Source organism: Trichoplax adhaerens, genomic scaffold, assembly GCF_000150275.1.
Source record: "Trichoplax adhaerens TRIADscaffold_6 genomic scaffold, whole genome shotgun sequence".
Classification (NCBI taxonomy): domain Eukaryota; kingdom Metazoa; phylum Placozoa; class Uniplacotomia; order Trichoplacea; family Trichoplacidae; genus Trichoplax; species Trichoplax adhaerens.
Genome location: NW_002060948.1, coordinates 1285697 through 1305543, shown reverse-complemented (window position 1 = coordinate 1305543; position 19847 = coordinate 1285697). Strand labels below are relative to the sequence as shown.

The 19847-nt window shown below is 33.4% G+C and overlaps 2 protein-coding genes across 2 annotated transcripts in view; one reads left to right on the top strand and one right to left on the bottom strand.

The window, feature by feature from the left end:
- Positions 1-1368: 1368 nt before the first annotated feature.
- TRIADDRAFT_57215 (uncharacterized protein) lies at positions 1369-5166 on the top strand (the record flags this gene model as incomplete). Its single annotated transcript, XM_002113575.1, has 11 exons — positions 1369-1474; positions 1575-1739; positions 1863-2140; positions 2231-2303; positions 2477-2920; positions 3136-3351; positions 3570-3652; positions 3993-4166; positions 4276-4327; positions 4476-4531; positions 5059-5166. 11 exons carry the CDS (start codon positions 1369-1371, stop codon positions 5164-5166), a joined length of 1755 nt encoding a protein of 584 aa, XP_002113611.1.
- Positions 5167-18991: 13825 nt separating this feature from the next.
- The window catches only part of TRIADDRAFT_57213 (uncharacterized protein), a gene marked incomplete at both ends in the record, with an annotated part of 5006 nt that continues 4150 nt past the window's right edge, over positions 18992-19847 (bottom strand). Inside the window, 4 exons of the mRNA XM_002113218.1 lie at positions 18992-19126; positions 19222-19284; positions 19408-19469; positions 19578-19609. Coding sequence (XP_002113254.1) covers positions 18992-19126; positions 19222-19284; positions 19408-19469; positions 19578-19609 — 292 coding nt within the window. The remainder of the gene's footprint in view (positions 19127-19221; positions 19285-19407; positions 19470-19577; positions 19610-19847) is intronic.

The following is a 19847-nucleotide window of genomic DNA, read 5'->3' as shown; positions in this document are numbered from 1 at the left end:
AGCTATCATTTTGATTTCCTTTGTTAAATATCAATAGCTTAGTATTTAATTTTTGATCCAATTATGATTCCATAGTCCGATAGTACTAATGTAAGCCTAGAAAACTCAATTTCTAAAACAATTTTAATTAATTTAACTTACGATTAATTAGATCTACTTATGGTTCTATGGTATGCTAATATATAGAGGATACTTCTAAATCTATTTGTACCACTTCTATCAGAATTCATAATTTAGAAATTTAAGTTTAATACAGTTACGTGTCTGACGTAATCATAACTTGAAAAAGTATTAACATTTTCGTTTTACTCTGATAGCTTCAGTAATATTGTCACCGATAATAATAAAGAACGTAGAATACTTTGCCCAATCCGCTAATGCTCTTTATCTGATGTAAATCTACTAAAATTACGTTGAATTATTATTCTTATTGTATTATCTGTCGCAGTTTATAGGTATTTGGCATTATATTCTTGAAATAGTACTCGAAGAGTATTGTTAGATCTTTACTGGCCAACTTAATGGCATGATCAATCATTCACTTGAAAGATATTACATATTGTAACTGTAAGGCTACATTGAGGTAGGTAAAAATATGAAGCTGTAGTACAGTTTTCGTTGCATAGTTCTTCCTGAAAATTATATTTGATTGTCTGTTAATCCATCCGACATCGCCTTTTTTCTAGCGATAAGCTTTGCATAATATATAACGACGATTTTGACTTAGCAGGCCTTACCTATTTCGAGCTTGCGATTTTGCTTCAACAATCCCATAGATGCTCTTGTGTAAAAAAGATTTAGAAACGATTACTGATGTAATCGCATGAGCTAAAATACTGTCAGACGTACTAGCTCAGTATTGTTAATTTTGAGGAGCACTCTTTAAATTTATTTTACAGTACAATGGTATTCATTTGGAGTATCAGTTGATGGCAATTTGTGCATAGGAGAAGTAATGTTTGTGTTAACTGTAAATACCAAATTTCTCTTTGTTCCGTTCAGTATTAACAGTACACCCTAACAACTTTTGTTGTCAAAAATTTATTAGCTCCAGCTTCCAGATCCTAACGCTACATAGCATTATGGATGATAATGGCATAGTTATATTTTCATAATTAGTTTTATGGAAAAGTTACGCCTTTTTTCCTTAAATTATTCTATATTACAAACATTTACAGTTAGCTATATTCAAGAATTAACCTTTGGCTAGTCTAAATATTTAGTAAGGTAATTTTTAGTCTTGTTAACGATATTGACTAAATGCATGACAAATGTCGATAGTATCCTACGATCTATCTAGTTCACAAGTAGAATCAAATCGCTAATGCACATTCAATATCATTGCCATTAACACAGAAAGTATTAAGTATGGCCGCCAATGGTACTTGTGAAACAAATCATACCTTTGTTAAATCAGGTGATAAAATTGGTAAACAGACCATTACTCAATGCACTACCGAAACGAAAGTGTTAGGTAAGGCACAGTGGTCTTTCTTCGAAGGATGTAATAAATGATTTATTGATAATACTCTTTCAAATCCTTCATATTACCTTCTTTAAATAAATTAATACAGATGGTGAACAGGAAGAGTTCCCTGTTCATGTATCGGAGTTGGTTAAGGGAGGTACAAAAAAAGGCAATCGTGCAACTAAAATTACTCGTCAGCAATCGTTAACCGCTCGCCCGAGCATAAATGCGAGACGAGGAAAACTCAATCTTTCTCTAAGTGTTGATCAAGGTAATAATACGTTGAAAGGTTACATGGGAATAAATTTCATGGATAAAAAACATTATATATGAGGTAGTCCGTATTCGGGTTAGTTTCAATTTTGTAATTCGACTTGAATTACTCCTCTAATAGCTGATAGCATTTATTCGGCGAATGCACCTTCTCTATCACCACGCCGCAAGTGGAAAGAGAAAGAACCCTTTACATTTGATGAAGCTGATCTGTCGTATTTGGAGCGAAAGGAAAATCCCTTACGTCTGCGTAACAGGAGTGGGAGCTCTTCGCAAGCTTTAACTAGTAGTAGCACATCGCCTGGTAGTATTTCGGCAAAAGATCTAGGCAAAAAATCACGTTGTGGGAGCGTAGATTCGAATTATAAAGTGAATTTACGAAATACAAAACGATCTCAGGTATACAAATTAAGGGTGATGATTATGACACGTTAAAATATTAAGGAAGTGAGAACGGTTTATTTGCTTATAAACTAATATGAAACGTAGGGGATAACTTCTCGGGACTCAAAACCTATGCTCACAAAGTCTCCACTAACTTCTTCACCTTCAGATAGTAAAGGTACAATTTGAGTATGGCTATTGAAGAACATCACTGACATTTTTCTTCAATACTTTATAACGCTGCTCTATTTTATCTAATGTACTAGATAAATATTGTAATCTTCTAAGCATTATGAATTATGATACCTTAGTTATACATAAATCAATCTTTACTTGTATATGTGTATTTAGTTACTTTAAGGAAAAGCTTGAAGAGTAAGAAACATTTGCAGGAAAGAACTCCGTCTGCAGAAGATTTGGCAGATATCAAGTCTAATGCTGCCTCAGTTAAACGCTACAGTGTTGAGGCCACAACATTGTCGGTACCTACTATCAATGGTCCTCAACCATCACCGGGGGTGATTCAAAAACAAAAAATACAATCCAAGATATTGAAAAGTGCAACTTTTGTAGTGAATTCACCATCGATGACAAATAATGTTCAAGAAAAGAAAGATACAAGTCCCTTCTTTAAATTTCCTGACGTAAACACGAGTAGAAATGAGACGAATATAAATCAGGTAAAGTCTTCGTCGTCGATCGACACTGACGAAGATGGCTCAGATGATGACACAGATATATTTAGCTTTGGGGCGGAAGCCCAGAATAGTAATGTGGCGCATCAAGATCACGGAGGTAAAGAAACTCTATAACTGAAATTTACCTCTAATCACATCAATGTAAATTAGTGCTATGAAATTGCTATTTAAAAAATACGTACTTAAATCAGATTCCTCGATAATATTAGAATCTGGCCGTATAAGATAACTACTGTGCAGTGCTTATTTTCAAATTTGATAAAAAGTTAATAGAGAGTTGCTGTTTGTAATCTATTTTAATTTTTTTTACAGGTAAAGCGTCAACTTCTCCTAATAAAAAAAGAATAAACGGTGAAGAAGGTATCGGTAATCATAAGAATAGTTCTGATCCCCACATTGCAACAAATGGAAAAATTAGTAATCATTCGAAAGAAAAGCCCTCTAAGAACGAAAATCTGCTACGCAAACGATGCAATTCTGAAAAGTTAATTAGCAAAAAGGACCGTACTAGTACAGCGGTATCGCCAGGTAACTTGTTGCAATTGATTAATCTCTTGACCTTAATTATATAATTATTTATAGTTATCAATATTTAAGTTACTGTATTTATCGAAATATATACTAAAGAAGGTTATGATATAATATATGCTGTATCATGTAAATTCAGATAAATGATTGCTATTGGGGAGCTGTAATTTGTGCACCTACTCTCTGTACGGTATTACAGTAAATTTTTGTTTTTTAAGGTAATCTTAATAGTGATTCCGACGATCAGAGAGATAAAATGCAAGCCCAAATTGGTAGAAAGCAATGGAATAAAACTGCCGCGGTAGCTATTGAGTAATTTTAAAGATATTTATTATATGATCTTTCTTTTAACATCGATAAATTTTTGTTTTGGTTATTAAACTTCTTACTAGATTAAGTGATCTAAGTGATCATACAATTTTATAAAGTCAATAGTAAACGATTAACTGTCGTTTGGTTAAGTATTAATTCAGTTACTTATAAGGATAATTAATTGGGTCAGCTTTTAGATAGCTTAGCTGTATCTTCTGTGCGTCATTTATCCGAAATCATTTCTTCATCAACTGGTGTAGCAGCTGACAATATAGAGTTGAGTTTTAAATTCTAATTTCAATTTATGGGCTATATACTTCTTAGAATAGATTACGTATAGTTCGGCATGGAAAACTTACTTTCGAATTTTTGGCAGAATTTTATACAAAAAGATACGTGAAAAAGCATCTGATTGCGGCCTTAATGGCGATTCCAATTTTCCTGAGAGCCATAATAAGTTCGATCCAAACGCAGGCTTACCTGACTGGAATACTTCAAATAAGGTTTCCTTTACTAAGCAGTTCTTGCTATTTTCGAATCTTTTAGGTTTAAACTGTATAGTCTTACCTACTATATCATATAATTTATACTTGGATCATTTGAATCTGTTAGGATTTATGTGGAATAATTGATAACTTAAAGGATGCATATAAATATATAAATAGTAAGTCGATTCTTTGTCCTTGTATAATAGACAGATAAAAGAATGTTCCACTATTTAATCTAATGACTTACCATATCGAAATTAATCTAGTAAAATATATGCAATTACGTCTAAGTTGTATAATCTAAAAGATATTGTTTTCATGCAGTGATAAATCACCTTGTGAGTCTGTTGGATGTCTTGATGGTAGATAAATCCTCTCCGGTAAGTCTTTGTAGAAGTGAAACCATTATAATTTTACCGATAGCAAAGCTAATCATGGTCATCAAGGTGTAAAGTATATTTTAATATTAAAAATTAGCGTATTAATCATAATTATAATTGTTGATCAAATAAAAATAGGATAAGATTTTAGAAAGTGAAAGGCAAAAAGAAGAGAATTGACAATATAAATGTTGTAGCTTATCATGAAATAGCTCAAGAGAGCTTAATCTTTGACGTGTATGTTACACGAATTTCCTAAGTTGAACCAGTGGTTCTCTAGCGTATCGCATTATTAATCGCTACAGGATTACCTTGTAACGAGTTTCTATCGCGAACGTTTGAAAAGAATTATCCGATCGTCTATGTTAAAAACTGATGTTACGAGATGATTACTATGGTTGTTATCCTGGGAAGCTGCATTAATCTTGGGTGATTGTATGGATATTATTCTCTAGCTCTGCTCAACTCATACAATATTTGTCAGGATACTGTACTGTAATTAAGCTGTTTATTTATGTTATATGTAGTCTGGAGATCCGTTTAGAATTATCAATGCTGTTCTTTTGAAAGATGTTTTAAATGTTACATTAATTTACGGATGGAATACCTTTGGCCCGCTAACCATCACGACGTAATAACACTGTAATTTAGCTACTAACCAAATATTTTTAGGCGCAGTTTTGTATTAAAGCCTTTTATATACTGTATATGAGGTGAGCTTTAATCATCTGTATACTTGGCAATTTGATCCTTGATCTATAAAAGATGCACAATAACACTGACTTACTTACGACATATGAGCTGCGTCAAATACCCAATCGCTTTATAATATGCAGTTATTAAACTTGGGTTTTCTTTGCATAGCAGTTTACATTCGATATTGCATACGAGTTTGTTGGATATAATTACCCAAAGAGATCAGCTAGCCTAACATCATTTGTACTGTACAAATATGACTACTAGATACTTTGCATTGCTTGCTTTAAATTTTAATTTAAAAATTCGAATCATTCTTTTCTGGTCGGAAAGTTTAGGAAAGTCGTTTGATATGTTGCAGTAACAGTATAATTTAATCATTTGATACGATTGGCATGCTGTACAAATGTACGTAGGCCTATTTTATATCTGCAATTAATATTGTCATAATCTAATGATTGTACTGTTCTCATTTCCATTCCTTTTTTTGAAATACCAAGTATGCGATTTGACTGATTGGATGTTATCAGCTTGCTGTGTATCATTTAATTTTCAAGATTTAGCGCGATACTAAATAATTGAATAAAAGATGACGCTAATCAGATTAGACTAGTTTGTAAGTATAACATGGTCATTATGATTGAAAATATGGATGATGCAAAGGCCTTTAATTTGCCAAATGCAGGACACCGGTAAGTAGTACAGTAAGTACTACAGAAGAATGAGTAGCGATTTGTACCGGATTATACTGATTGTTCAACCTGATGTACAGCACTGTACCATTGTTGAAATACTGTTTGAACAGATTCAGGATTACGTACACTTACTATATATTATATTATATTAAAAATAAAGTAGATTGACAGTAGAGATTCTAAGTTCTAGCCGTTGCCCCATTTCCAATAAAAACCCTAAAAAATGATGCCTCTACATAGATAAAACACTACCTCCGGAAATGAATTTTATCTTTTAGTGCAAAATCAAAATGTTGCCGTCCACAGTACAGTACAGTACAGTACAGTACTACAGTACAGTCCATACTGTATCAGGAATTTCTACTGTAACAAGCGTCATCCTTGCTTGTATCACGCTTATCGACGACGACCTTTGAACTTTGAAAACTGTTTACACTATCATGGATATCAAGGACAACTAAAAGAGAAAGAAAGAGACGGGAAAGGGGATCATATCGGGATAGACGGCGCAAATACGTAAGTTTCTATAGAATTTCACTTTTCTGCTTCATTAGTTTGGACGATGCGGATTGTCAATGGGGCGCATGTCTTAATTAATGATACACTAGATACTGTCTGCGATTGACATCCAAATGAGCTGCTATTAGCCTGCACTTTAAGTTGGTTTTAAGCAGTATTGTACGAATACCGTTTCATCGATCAAATAAGAAGCATGCACACTATTTGACAGTGAAGCTGTTTCCTGTCCCATCTCTTCCTTTTTAGTAGTTCCTGCCAGTATTTGGGCTAACAAAAGTTCTAGGGGAATCTTGTGTATTGTCAGTATATAGTACATCTCTTCCTTTTTAGTAGTTCCTGTCAGTATTTAGGTTAACAAAAGTTCTAGGGGAATCTTGTGTATTGTCAGTTTATAGTACTGTCGTCAGTACCAGAGCTCAGTTCACAGCTTACTACAGTAATCAGCAACACAGGCTCACAGCATTAACGCATTGATGATCACGGCGCCATGACTCCATTTTGCATGCATTACGAATATTGGACTATTTTACATCTAGTCAAATGCTACGATGGACTGTCCTATTAGTAAAATTACAAAAATGATTTCAGTTTTGTTGGTCAGGATTAGGTCTGGACCTGTCCCGTTATTTATTCTTACTGTACTTATATAAATAATTATTATAATTATAATTATAATTATAATTAATAATGAATCCTTTATACCGTACTGTACACTGTACAGTACAGTACAGTACTGTAAGTCATTTTCTTTTTTTTACAGGTTACAGTACCGTATGCTGTCATGCATTTGCACAGTCTACTGAACATGACGCAACTCGCGGTACACTAGTACTGTACTCTCTCCAAAAATGTTCCACTGTTGGTACAGTACTGTACTGTACTACAGTGTAGTGCTGGTGCTGTACTATATAAAGAGTCCCCCCTTTTCTGTTTGGTAGTCCCTGACTACAGTACAGTAGCTATACTTGGAAAGGTAATACAGTACATGTACTGTAGTGTGTGCAAAATGACCTGTCACCTGTACACTGTACAGTACTGTACAGTACACCGTGGCCAAGAAAGCACTAACGAGTTGTACTGTACAGTACAGTGTCCAGTCAACGATAGATAAGCCACCTATTCTTCTGTCCCTTTACCCTATTATGCAATCCACTCTAGTAGAGAAACCGACTGTGTTCATAAAAAGCACCATTGAGCAGTAAACTGCAGATAGCCAGCTATTCTGGGACTTTACCCCATCCTGCAATCCACTTTAGTAGAGAAACCGACTGTGCTTATAGCCTAGCTTGGAAAACTAGATACTGTACAAGACGTACTGGACTACTGTACGTACTGTACTATACGACACTTCATTTACACAGGCTACAGTACAATCCTCAACATAGTACTGTAGCATGCAGTCATTAAGAAATTTTTTTTTAATTGATTGATTTAATTTCTTTAGCGCACTGTTGGGAAAAAAGTTCTTGGGAAAGGAGCAATTTGTTCCTTCTTTGAAGAAATGGTGGCGGCCGGAATATTATGAGTGCTTTTAGTCTTTTCTTGTAGCTGAAATTCACCTTAGCTCGTTTGTGTAGTTTTCATTAGCTCATCGATACTGTGATAGCCTTTTTTATTTGTTTGCCAAGTCTGCCTGTGCTTACCCCAACTGCAGCTTTGATTACCCAACGAGAAGCACGACTGTACTGTGTACTGTACGTAGAAGCAGCTACAGCAGTGAAATCTTTCAAACCATTTGTCTTGACGATAGATACTTACTTTAAATTGTTCATTCCTTTCTCAAGACTGTAGTTTGATTGCCTTCTTCATTCATTACTACTTAGTCATACATTTGCTTGAAGTAGTCGATTACTTTACGCTAGTTTTACTTTTGGTGCCGATATTTTTTCGCTACTTTAAAAGTTTCAAAGAAATTAAAATTTGGACGTCATTACAAGCAGCCAAAGCAAAGTCAAGATGCCTAAAAATTGGAGAGGAAATTTCAAGAGCAAAGTTTTCATGGTTATTACTTTATTCATGCTAGGTGTTTCAGGTAAGGAAAAGATGAGCTGATTTTTTTTATGGACATATTCTACCCGATAATTTGAGTTCTTTTACTTTGTTCTGTGCTTTATTCTCGTAACTACTCCGATGTAGACTTCCTGTTTTTAACCGGAAATTTTTCTCTTTTCATGACAATCATCTCAATACTAGCAACTTAGTCTGTTTGAATGTCTTTAGCGGATCAATTCGATTAGACTTTAGCTTTATTATTACTTGGGTAACGAACATGCATACATATACTAATTTGCCCAAGCCACCCTATAGCCTAATACACCCAAACAGCCCGTTACTATCAGTGACACCGTGTTGAACAAACTTTATATTAATTGTAGATGATTGTGCCCTGCAGTAGGTACAGTGTTGTCAGAAAAGAGATAGTCGTGCAAAGCTCTTTCAGTGCAAGAAATGCGTGCACTTTGATTTTCCCAGGTTAGCTGGGATCCTTCAAAATTGAAAAATTAAATGTTGCCATTTCTTCATCAAGGGGTTTCAATAGGAAATTTCGTTGACGTCGCTATATGAAATTCATTTCTTTTAATACTGTAGTGATTGGAAATGGACTAAAAAGTAAAATAAAATGGTAATAGATACACTTGCATTATGTGCTGCACAATGACCTCGGCTACAGCCGATATTGCCGTCGATGGTATCTTAACCGATTAACCGTTCTTGTAGGCGATGGATATAATTATTATTTATACAGTATGATTGACGCCTCACGGCCTCTATCGGATTACGACAAAATCTACAAAAATTATCATCATATCGATAAATGATGATTTTTAGATTTGATTTGTCTTTATTACAAGTTACAATCGTGTCTGGATGGACGAATCTGGTTATTCTAACATCAAATGATTGCTGGTCGAACCCTAGATAAATAGTATGAAAACTTCGTACGAGCATATTAAAACCTAATCTTGCCTTCGAAAATAACCTAGCAAGTGATAAAATCTTGCCAATTCTAAACACTGATCCTGCAGAGGCTCGACTGATTTATTTCTTGCCACTCACTAGTAGTAAATTGCTCGATCTAATGGCTTTACTGTAGCAATTAGCTACCCAATACTGTAGTCAATGAATTTCTAGATGTAGAGGGAAATATATATATACAGTAATTACTGTATACTATAGACATTATCATTTGATGACTCAGTTACGAGTGATGATTCATCCGATGATCATGATGATAAACTTATACATCACTTTGTTCTATTTTTCCGCAAGCATCATTCCCTGCGTTGAGTACGATCCTAACAATACCGTCGCTCCTAGTACAGTATTACCAAGTATTGCTGTAGGAAGATCATGGTACCCAACGAATGAAAATGTTACCATTAAAGTTATTATCTCAATCCGTTTGCAACGTTCTCACAATGTAAACGATATTACTGGGTAGTAATACTGAAACAATTCGCACAAGGGTCCTAATCGCTGGAAGCTTTTACTTAGTACGTGCTATTTATTCATCAGAGTAGACAAAGTAAGCCTAACTATTAACAACTAGATAAAAGATAAAGACATCCTACTGTAATTACTCCTCAATCGAATTTACTGATTGGATGTTGCATTACTAATATAGCTCGAAATTGAACAAACTACAGTAAACGATTTGCTTATTATCGCATCTTAAACTTTGCAAGTACAGTATACTTACAGTATTGACGTGTACAGTACTGTACATGTTGTTGACGTATTGACGTATTGACGTTATTTACAACTTATTTACGCAGTGTTCCGTAAACTATTATAATTTTAATTTCAAATATTTTAGTACTACCGGAGCACGATTAGCTAGTGTTAACATGCGGGTATACAGTACTGTAATTATCCACCACAGCAAGGATCGTTCTCTTCATGATAAAATAAGAATGATCATTCTAAATTGTACCATTAAAGGATAGAGTAACCGCACATACCGCATTGCCAGTAGGAAGGTGCCCTTTGACGTCACGATCTGCTGTAGCATGGGTGGTAATGAAAAAATTGTTAAGTACTGAAAAGTAATCGTAGTCCGAGTTAGTGATGATTTGATAGTAAATTAGTATTTACGATGACGTTTTCGTGCGTAATTGTAATAAGAAATCTCTCAAAATATTATTACAATACTGTACAGCGATAATAATTGGGGGTCGGGCCCTGCATAATGTATCGCACGCTAGCGGACTTGATCTATTATTTATATAATTATCACGATGATCAAAGTTGTACTCTCCTAGTCGTGGCTAAAAGAGATTGAGTGATGTTATTTATTAATTTACTACTAATGCGCGTACACGAAAGGTAATTATAATTCAATACACTGTACCGTATTATCATGATTAGAAAAATCAACGCATCGCTTCCACAGTTTACTCAACATGATTTCGCAAAAATTTAAAATATGGAGCCTAATTGCCAACATATCGTACTGACTGGCAATTATTATAGGCATTCGATAATTACGAATTGACTCGATAGTATGTAAAACAAGTGAACAATATTCTTCCACCGTTTATCACGTTTTCTATATTTTATATAGGTTTCGTTGCCATTTCTTCAATTTTCTTTAATATTTCATTTACGCGTAGTATACTTTAGTATTCGTAGCGCTGTTATACAATAAACGGTCTTGTATGAAAGTTACTTTGTCTACTGTATGTTACTGTATTTGCAGAAAAAAGAAACGTAAATTATCCGTAACTAACAGTAAGTACATTTAATGCTTTGTCTCTTAGTACAATAGATATTAACAAGCCAAAAGTGAACAATTGGTAGCAAATGTTAAAAAGTAGAAAATTAATGTACGAGACACCCATATACTGTTCATACTCGTATATATGAAATACAATTTCGTTGACTGAAAGCACAGCAGTCGACATTACATAAGTTGCTTTTAAAATTGAAGGATGTTATTATAAGTTAACGCACTTATGCGTTATGCTGGTTGATGCTTTAATACATCCTCAAGGCCAGTTATTAAGACTTCAATAAATTATAATTATTGTTGTTTCCGTGTCCCTTTTGAAAACTGACAATAGCGTGTGAAATTATGATAACAATCTTGATATTAATATTATTAAATATACCATTCATTAATGCACTATACAGTACAAGACATATTATACACTATTATGCAAACAGACTTGTACAGATTCTGTTAATTAATTATTCACCATAAGAGATATGAGCTGTATACGGGATAGCTAAGAATGACGATCGATTTATTATAATGATACATGAATTGCTTACTCTTAACGATCTACATGCGAAGATCCTGACAATTTATAGTAGCGTGATAATTTACCACTGTCATACGCCTGCGATAGTTTGACGATAGGATGATTTATTGGATTATCAACTGTAGATAATAATATTGATTATACTTGAGTTGAGTAAAGCTATCGCATCAACTGTTCGATTCGCTACATCCAGCATACAGTATTAGCAGCGCGTTATTACTGTATTAATTACATAGAAACGCAACGGATTAAAACATTAACGGGTTAGAGTTGAACTATGATAGATAGTGTCAGTGAACTATTAACATTTTGAACTGATGCATAGTCCTCGGTACTACACGATGCAATTATTAGCATTCAAGTTTTACTGCATGCTTCATCGTTCTTTTAGTCGATCCGCTATCTATTTTCTTGATATGTGTATAAGATCATGAGGTGACAATAGACAATCATCATTTTAATAACTGTATACGCGTATCCATCAAAACGAAATCACTTATTTTATCTCCATTGCCTAGAACGCTCATACAAATATGCTTATGTGGCAACTTTATCTTCAGATTTCAAAAATAGTTCAATTTTTACTGTACCTCAACTTGCGCTTTTATGTATGCTAATATCTGATCTTCCGACTCGGTGATAAACATAAATGTCCATACTTACCTTAAACTACTTTTAAAATATTATTACGTACTTTTCTGCTTATTTCTACCTTTTACACATATAGTCGATTAATTGTAATTATTTAACTGGATACGTATATACTTGTATACAATAGGCCAGGATTTTCGCTTCGAAATTCAACCGCAAGACACAACCGCAGTACAAGGAAGACCGACACAGTTAGATTGTCGTGCAATTGGCAGTACTGGAATATATTACATCTGGGTGCAAGAAGATAGTGGTGCTATTAGCTCTACTAGAAGAAGAAGTGTCTTACCTAATGGTACGTTACACTTTTCACTGGCTGACAGACCTGCAGACAATGGCAACTTTTATTGTGTTGCGATTAACGACCAAAACGAACGTATTCAAAGCAAGATTGCTGCTTTAACTGTGCACTGTATGTACTACGGTTAATAATTAAACGGCTATAAAGCGAACTGTTTTAGATTGATAGTTATGAAGCGTGATTTACTTGTGGATATATAGTGATGGATATTTTTTCCATAAATTAGACATAGAAAATGTATTCATTGAGGCCGAAATTAGTAATTATAGACAAGGAGATAAAATCGAAATGGATTGTAACACTCCCGGAGCCTCCAGAGTAAGATATAGTTGGTTGCGAAATAACAGAACCATTACGGCTGATGGTAGAATTGTTCTAGCTGAAAATAAGATTATTATTAACCAATTGCTGGTGGCCGATAGTGGAGAATACTACTGTCAAGTTTCGAATAGCTACGGTAGAAAAAATAGTAATTCGTTCAACTTAGTAGTTACAGGTATGGTCTTTTTTAAGCTGTATACTTAAATAGTTATTTAATCAAATTTAATTGATTATATTTGAACTTAGCCCTTGCTTATAATTTCTGTTGCTTTTTCCATTGTAGGAAGACCAGTTATTTTTCGACGACCTGAAAATGCTGTCATAGCTAAAGGGAAGATTGGGATTTTAGACTGTGTATTTAAAGCCAACGAATTTACAGTCTTATGGTACTTTAATAATACAAGAATCGATCGCAATAACAAGACTGAGATATTTAGCAATAATTCGTTAAGAATAAGTAACTTTGATAGCGCTGATGAAGGAGAGTATACATGCATTGGACAAAATGCTGTTGGCACGGCCGTCGCAAAAGCTACCTTGCGAATAGCTTGTATGTGTAAAATTGAATTTTTTAATAATGGCTTTTAAATATCCAGTTTCATTACACCGATTTTTCAAATTTTTAAATATCAAAATTTTGGGTTATTCTTTTATAGTTTAAAATTATCTTATGTGTTATTACAGATATTAGACCTATTCGCAAAAGTCGAATCCTCAATATTGCTTGGGGAACAAAGGCGATCATTACATGCGAAATGCCAATTGCATTACCAAAACCTACGTTTAAGATATATGGTGATGGGTTACTAAGAAGCACTACAAACACCTACACTATTGATAAAGTATCTTACCGTAATAATAATGTAGTTTATGAGTGCTTAGTGTCAAACATCGCCGGAACTGTCAGAAGTAATACTACGGTCCAAGTTGCAGGTATGGTACATGAAAGTTATTAATTTTATTTTATACAAGTTTTATACTTACAATGCTGTAGCTGTTAAGCCCCTGATGCTTTTACATGTTTTTGATAACGTTAAGAATTTTGATAATATTATTTCTACTCTCTTTCAAAGAAATTGCATTTCCAATGTTTATAATTCCACCTGTGGATGTCTTAGCAAAACTTGGAGAATCTGCCCTATTTAATTGCGATTGCGGAAATTCGAAAGCAACTACATGGACCGTTTTAAACGTAGCTGGTCAAATATTACATAGCAATTCTGATTACGAAGTATTACAGAATCATTCACTTTATATACCATCAGTAAGCGAAAAACATGAAGGAAATTATTCTTGCGAATGCAGCAACTTTATAAATCAAACTTCTCTCACTGCACAACTAAAATTTCCATGTGAGTAATAGATAAGTAAAAATTCTGAATACTGTACGATTACTTAATCATATCTTTCATTGCCTGTACTAATTTATATAACCGGGTGTCTTCACGTTACAACAGACATTGGATACTTTCATGATCAACAAACGTCTTTATTTAGTAAGATTGGTCACCGCGCGGAGTTAATTTGTAAATTACCTGATGCTCGCCCTATTGCTATTGCTAACTGGCATACATCTAGTGGTCTTATAGATAGTAATGATGATCATTATATCGTCAATGGAAATAAGCTCTTTATTACAGAAGTAGTCATATCCGATAATCGTACTTACACATGCAAGGCACTAAATACTGCTGGAGAGAGGAGTCATTCCTACAATTTAATTGTTATAGGTAAGATTAATTATACTTATATCTTGTTTCTTCAGATGATTTCATAACAAATACAAATTTATCAAGCTCTTTATTGGTAAATATTTCTTAGTACCTCCGATGTTTGTGGTAAGACCCGAAAGTATTACTGTTGACGAAACGGATTCATTTAGCTTAGACTGCTCGGCAACTGGAAATTACATGCCCGAAATAAAATGGCTTAAAAATGGCAACCCGATTGAATTAAATGATCGTATAACTATGAATCTAAATGGGACTTTATCAATTACTAAAGCCTTAATGTCTGATTCTGGCATGTATAATTGTATCGCTGAAAATACTGGCGGCACGATTACTGCCACCTCCTACGTAACGGTTAAAAGTATGTTCTATTAAGATAAAAATTTGATAATGCAATTTTAAATTAATGCTACATACACGTATACTAATACCCCCTTTTAGTGATTACTAATCAACAATATTGATAATTTTTTTCTCTACAGTGCGTTTACGCTTTTTGAGTAATTTTAACGAAATTGAAACCTTGATATTCAATCCTTATGAACGTATCAAAGGAATTAATTGCTCAGTAATTAGTGGACGACCATTTGAAGTATCTTGGTATCGTGATGGATATCCATACCAGTCTAATGCGACCAACGTTCAAAGTGATAGTATTTTGCAATTGAATCAGCCAAGTATTAATGAAAGTGGCATTTATATATGTCGTGCAAATGATTCTATTACGTCCATACAGAAACTTGTTAATATAAAAATAGCATGTAAGCTATAATTTGGAATCGTATACATTATTTACGGAGAAGACATGATAGCCATGATGATATGATAATATATTTTATATATATTTTATATAGATGTCCCATATTTCACCAAACATGATCAATTTGCTACTATTCGTGCAACGATCGGTGATACAGTAACTTTGAAGGTAGATATTGGCGGTTATCCTAAACCTTCATTGGAGTGGCAGTTTCCTTATCTTAGTAACTATCATAACACAACTGACGATAATGTAACAAGTTATGAAATATATGAAAACGGAACTTTAATACTGCGTGGAATTAAATTTGATGATAGTGGTCCTTATCGTTGCACTGCCGTAAACCCTTACGGGTCTGTATCGTCATCAGTGATAATTGAGGTTGTGCCAAAGGAACCAAGGCAGATTAGTAGAGGAACTATTATCATAGCTGCCGTTTGTGCTGTTGGCTATATATTAATTATGATTATAGGATACTTCTATTGTCGTACTATAAAAGATAAGAAGACATATGATATTGGTGCGTAAGTGCAGTGATTATTCTTTGAAAGATACCTTGATTTTACTATTAATGATTACTATCGTATTAATTCGTGCTTAGATAAAGTTGGTCAAGATATTATGCAATTCGAGAACTTCCCTAATGAAATTGTGGCAGGTCCTGAGGGTGATGACGAATGCCCCTATGAAGAAGAATGCGAAGTAATAGTTGGAAACCGACGGCTTACTATCGGCGATGCTGCATTGAGATTGGAATTTCCGAAACAAAGCTTAAAAATTTTCGAAACGATGGGTCATTCTAAATTTGGTCCAGTCTATAAAGCTTGGGCTGCGGGTATTACCTGTAAGTGTAAATAAACAATTTAGTGGAATGTGTATAATTGCTGTAAATATTGAGCTCAGTTTTCATTCTATATCTATTAAAAATTTTTACAAAAATGTAGCTGAAAACAAAAAATTATTCTTAAACTATGCGGTAAAATTAGCTGTTGTATGATACGTCGGCATGGTATACTCAGCGATGGTATCTGAGCACTACATCGGACTTGTTTACATTATTACTTCGTTTTCTTTACTGGATATATGTGCTATAATTATCGTACACAACATTTGCTGACAATATCGTACGGGTTAAAGTTAGCGTTAAAGTTATCCTCATAGATTGAATTAAATACTAATTTGCTGCGTGTATCTGAATTAATTTTCTTAGTATATTATTATCTTGCAATTATATGATTTTAACCTACATTATTTGCTAATTTTCTTGTGTATTAACTTAATACAGTATTTCAATCAATGTGACGACAATTATTATAAACTTTGCATATTCTAACCCTTAGTCATTTAATGATATTTGCAGAATAGGCTTTTTAATGCCACTACGACTACACTTATTCATTATTCTGTATGTTAGAAATGTTGATATCAATATTCCTTCTCTTTAAAAATAGATCAGGAAAAGAGAACCTTAGTGGCGATAAAGCAGCTGTCAAATAGTACCGAAGCTTTACGTGCGGAGTTCATGTATCAAGTAAATATGATGCTTAGGGTTGGAGTGCACGCAAACATTGTGAAAGTGCTGGGTGTTTGCCTAAAGGAAAAGCCGCTTTCTTTAATAGTGGAATATACAGATAAGGTATACTCTATGACACAGTGTAATTTATTAGTAAGAATAATATAATGCAAACTGTAAATCATCTGATATTAAAACTAGGGAGACCTTAAAAGTTATCTGTTATCGTGCCGAAGAGAGATGGAAATTCTGCCGATGGAAATTCCAGATCATTTGAATTATGATAGCAAATTACGTATTTGCCAACAAATTTGTTCGGGTTTGGTATTCATGGCTGCTCGAGACTTTATTCATAGCGATATGCTGCTAGGAACTGCGTAATAGATTCTTCCTTGAACGTCAAAATTACTAATTTAAGCCTTTCAAAAGATACCTATCGAAACGAATATTACGCTAAGAATTCGAGCTCTAATGCCATTCCGTTAAGATGGATCTCCAGAAGCGCTATTTGAGCAAGCATTCACTATCGAAGGTGATGTTTGGTCATTTGGTGTTCTTATGTGGGAGGTATTCTCTTTAGGGTTGCTCCCTTATCGTGAATTAAAGCATTACCAAGTCACTGAAGGTTTACGAAAAGGAACATTGCGTTTACCAATACCTGGCGACAGTCCAGTCGAAATTTACGGGCTTATGCAGCAGTGCTGGCGAAATATGCCGGGTAGCCGTCCAAGATTCTCAGAATTACATAAAAAGCTCATGGAATACAGCAAATTATCTAGGAATGATATCATTGTTTACGGTACTAAGTGTGAGGGCGCTGTTTTCTGTGTATAAATTTAATCTTTAATATATTTAAGATTTCACTGCGACGATATGAAATTTATTGATATGCAGAATATACTTGAATCGTTTTAATACTTGCGCTTATTTTACCTAAATGTAATTGAAATTAGATTTGTATTAGTAGAGCTAAAATTTGGTATTCGATATAGTAATTACGTTTCTATCTATTGATGTCAACTCTGGCAATATTATTCAATATTCGATTTATCTTGAAAATGATAAAATTGTACTACTGTATGTTAGGATACCCTAATACGGTATTTATAAAAATCGTGTTGTGATAACATGATTTTATATTGTAAATCATTCATAAATGTAAAAGCTTTCAGAAAGCATATTGATTTTGAATGCCACCTATTATGTATTGGCTTATTGGATTTCAAAATTATTCATTTGCTAAGCTTGATTCACATTTTAGTAGTTTGTTTTGATTAGTAAAATTGCAACTGATTTGTGATCAGCCACATATCATTTCATACTTCAGACAAAAATTAATAGTGCAACTGATGGTGCGTTGCTATATCGTTAATACTTTTGATAATTTTATTCAATTGGCTTTTTATATACAAGTGAACAATTAATATGAAAATTTTAAGAATACTAGAAAATGAAGGCTTTTGAGAAATATTTCTTATAGAGATTTTTGTAATAATTACAAACGACTTAATTTAACATTTAAAGACATAAATATTCCTTATGCTATTGATTTTGTTCGCATTAATATCTAACGTCATTAACTGAATTTAAATTAACCGTGCTAAAATTGATGATAAAAGCAGGACTAATATTCTATCTGATTAAAAAAGAGGATTTGTAATATACAGTTAATGACCTAACTAAAAGAAATAAACTTGATTTTATGAAAAATTCTTCGGTAATAAGAGTTGTAAATAATGGCAAACTTTACAGTAAAAAGACACGTTATATAAGGTAAGCACTTTTGAAATATTTTTTTCAATTAAAATTAATCCTTCAGTGTATATGAGAATATTATACAGTAAATATTTTTCATTAATTACATCTAATATCGTATAATACAGTAATAAATACTCAATATTCATAATATACCTTTAACAAAAGCTACTGTAGCAATGACGATTGCACACGCCAAGTTACCGTACATCAAATTACTAAAAATAAAATGCAAGATAAAATTATGTACAGACGTTATTTTCCATTGCTTGGAAATTTAATGACTCCACTCTCATTTAAAAACTTTAATATCTGTTGCCGTTTAGCTTTCTCTATTTTTATTCCTATGCCACCACCCATTGGTAGTTTATGGCGTTTAGTTGCGAATTCCTGTAGGAGATGACGAATATAGAGCAGCAATTAGATCCATGTTGGCATTAAGAATACTTCTTAGAATAGTATAGCTATAGCATGATGTTGAATACCTTTAAAATTGAAGTCTTTACACTTATATACACGGGAGGTTTGAGAGAAAGAGCATGACATAGCTAGATAAGGTGATTATATATATATATATTATATTATATAATATTATATTATATTATTTAATACAGAATCTATTAATACCAAGCTAAAACGTATTGCACATTTCCAGCTCTTGCTGTTCTCACCTTTTTTTCGTTGATAGAAAGCAAACTGAAACCTTTGCAATGTTTAATATTGTTGAATAAATCTACAATGCCAAAATAAGACATGAGTTAGAGTCCCAATTTATTATCTTTTCAGTATAATATCAAATGAGCGCTTTTTAAAGGAAATGGAATATTGTATCATTAATCACCTCCGTTACTTCGATTGCCATCTGGTTTAAAGCTATAGAGAAAAGAGAAGGAGTGAAATATATCGTTACGACTAATTTGCTACAAATTTTTAAAGCCAAAGAACAATAATAGTTAATTAGGTAATATTAAAATAAGCAAGCGTATTCAATTACTTCTCTTCTTTCCTATTGGCTAATAGTAGAGGTCTATCCTGGATTTTCTTAAGATTATAAATGATAGCAAATTATTTAAAGCAGTAACTTAAAAGAGCCATTACTAAAATCCCACTG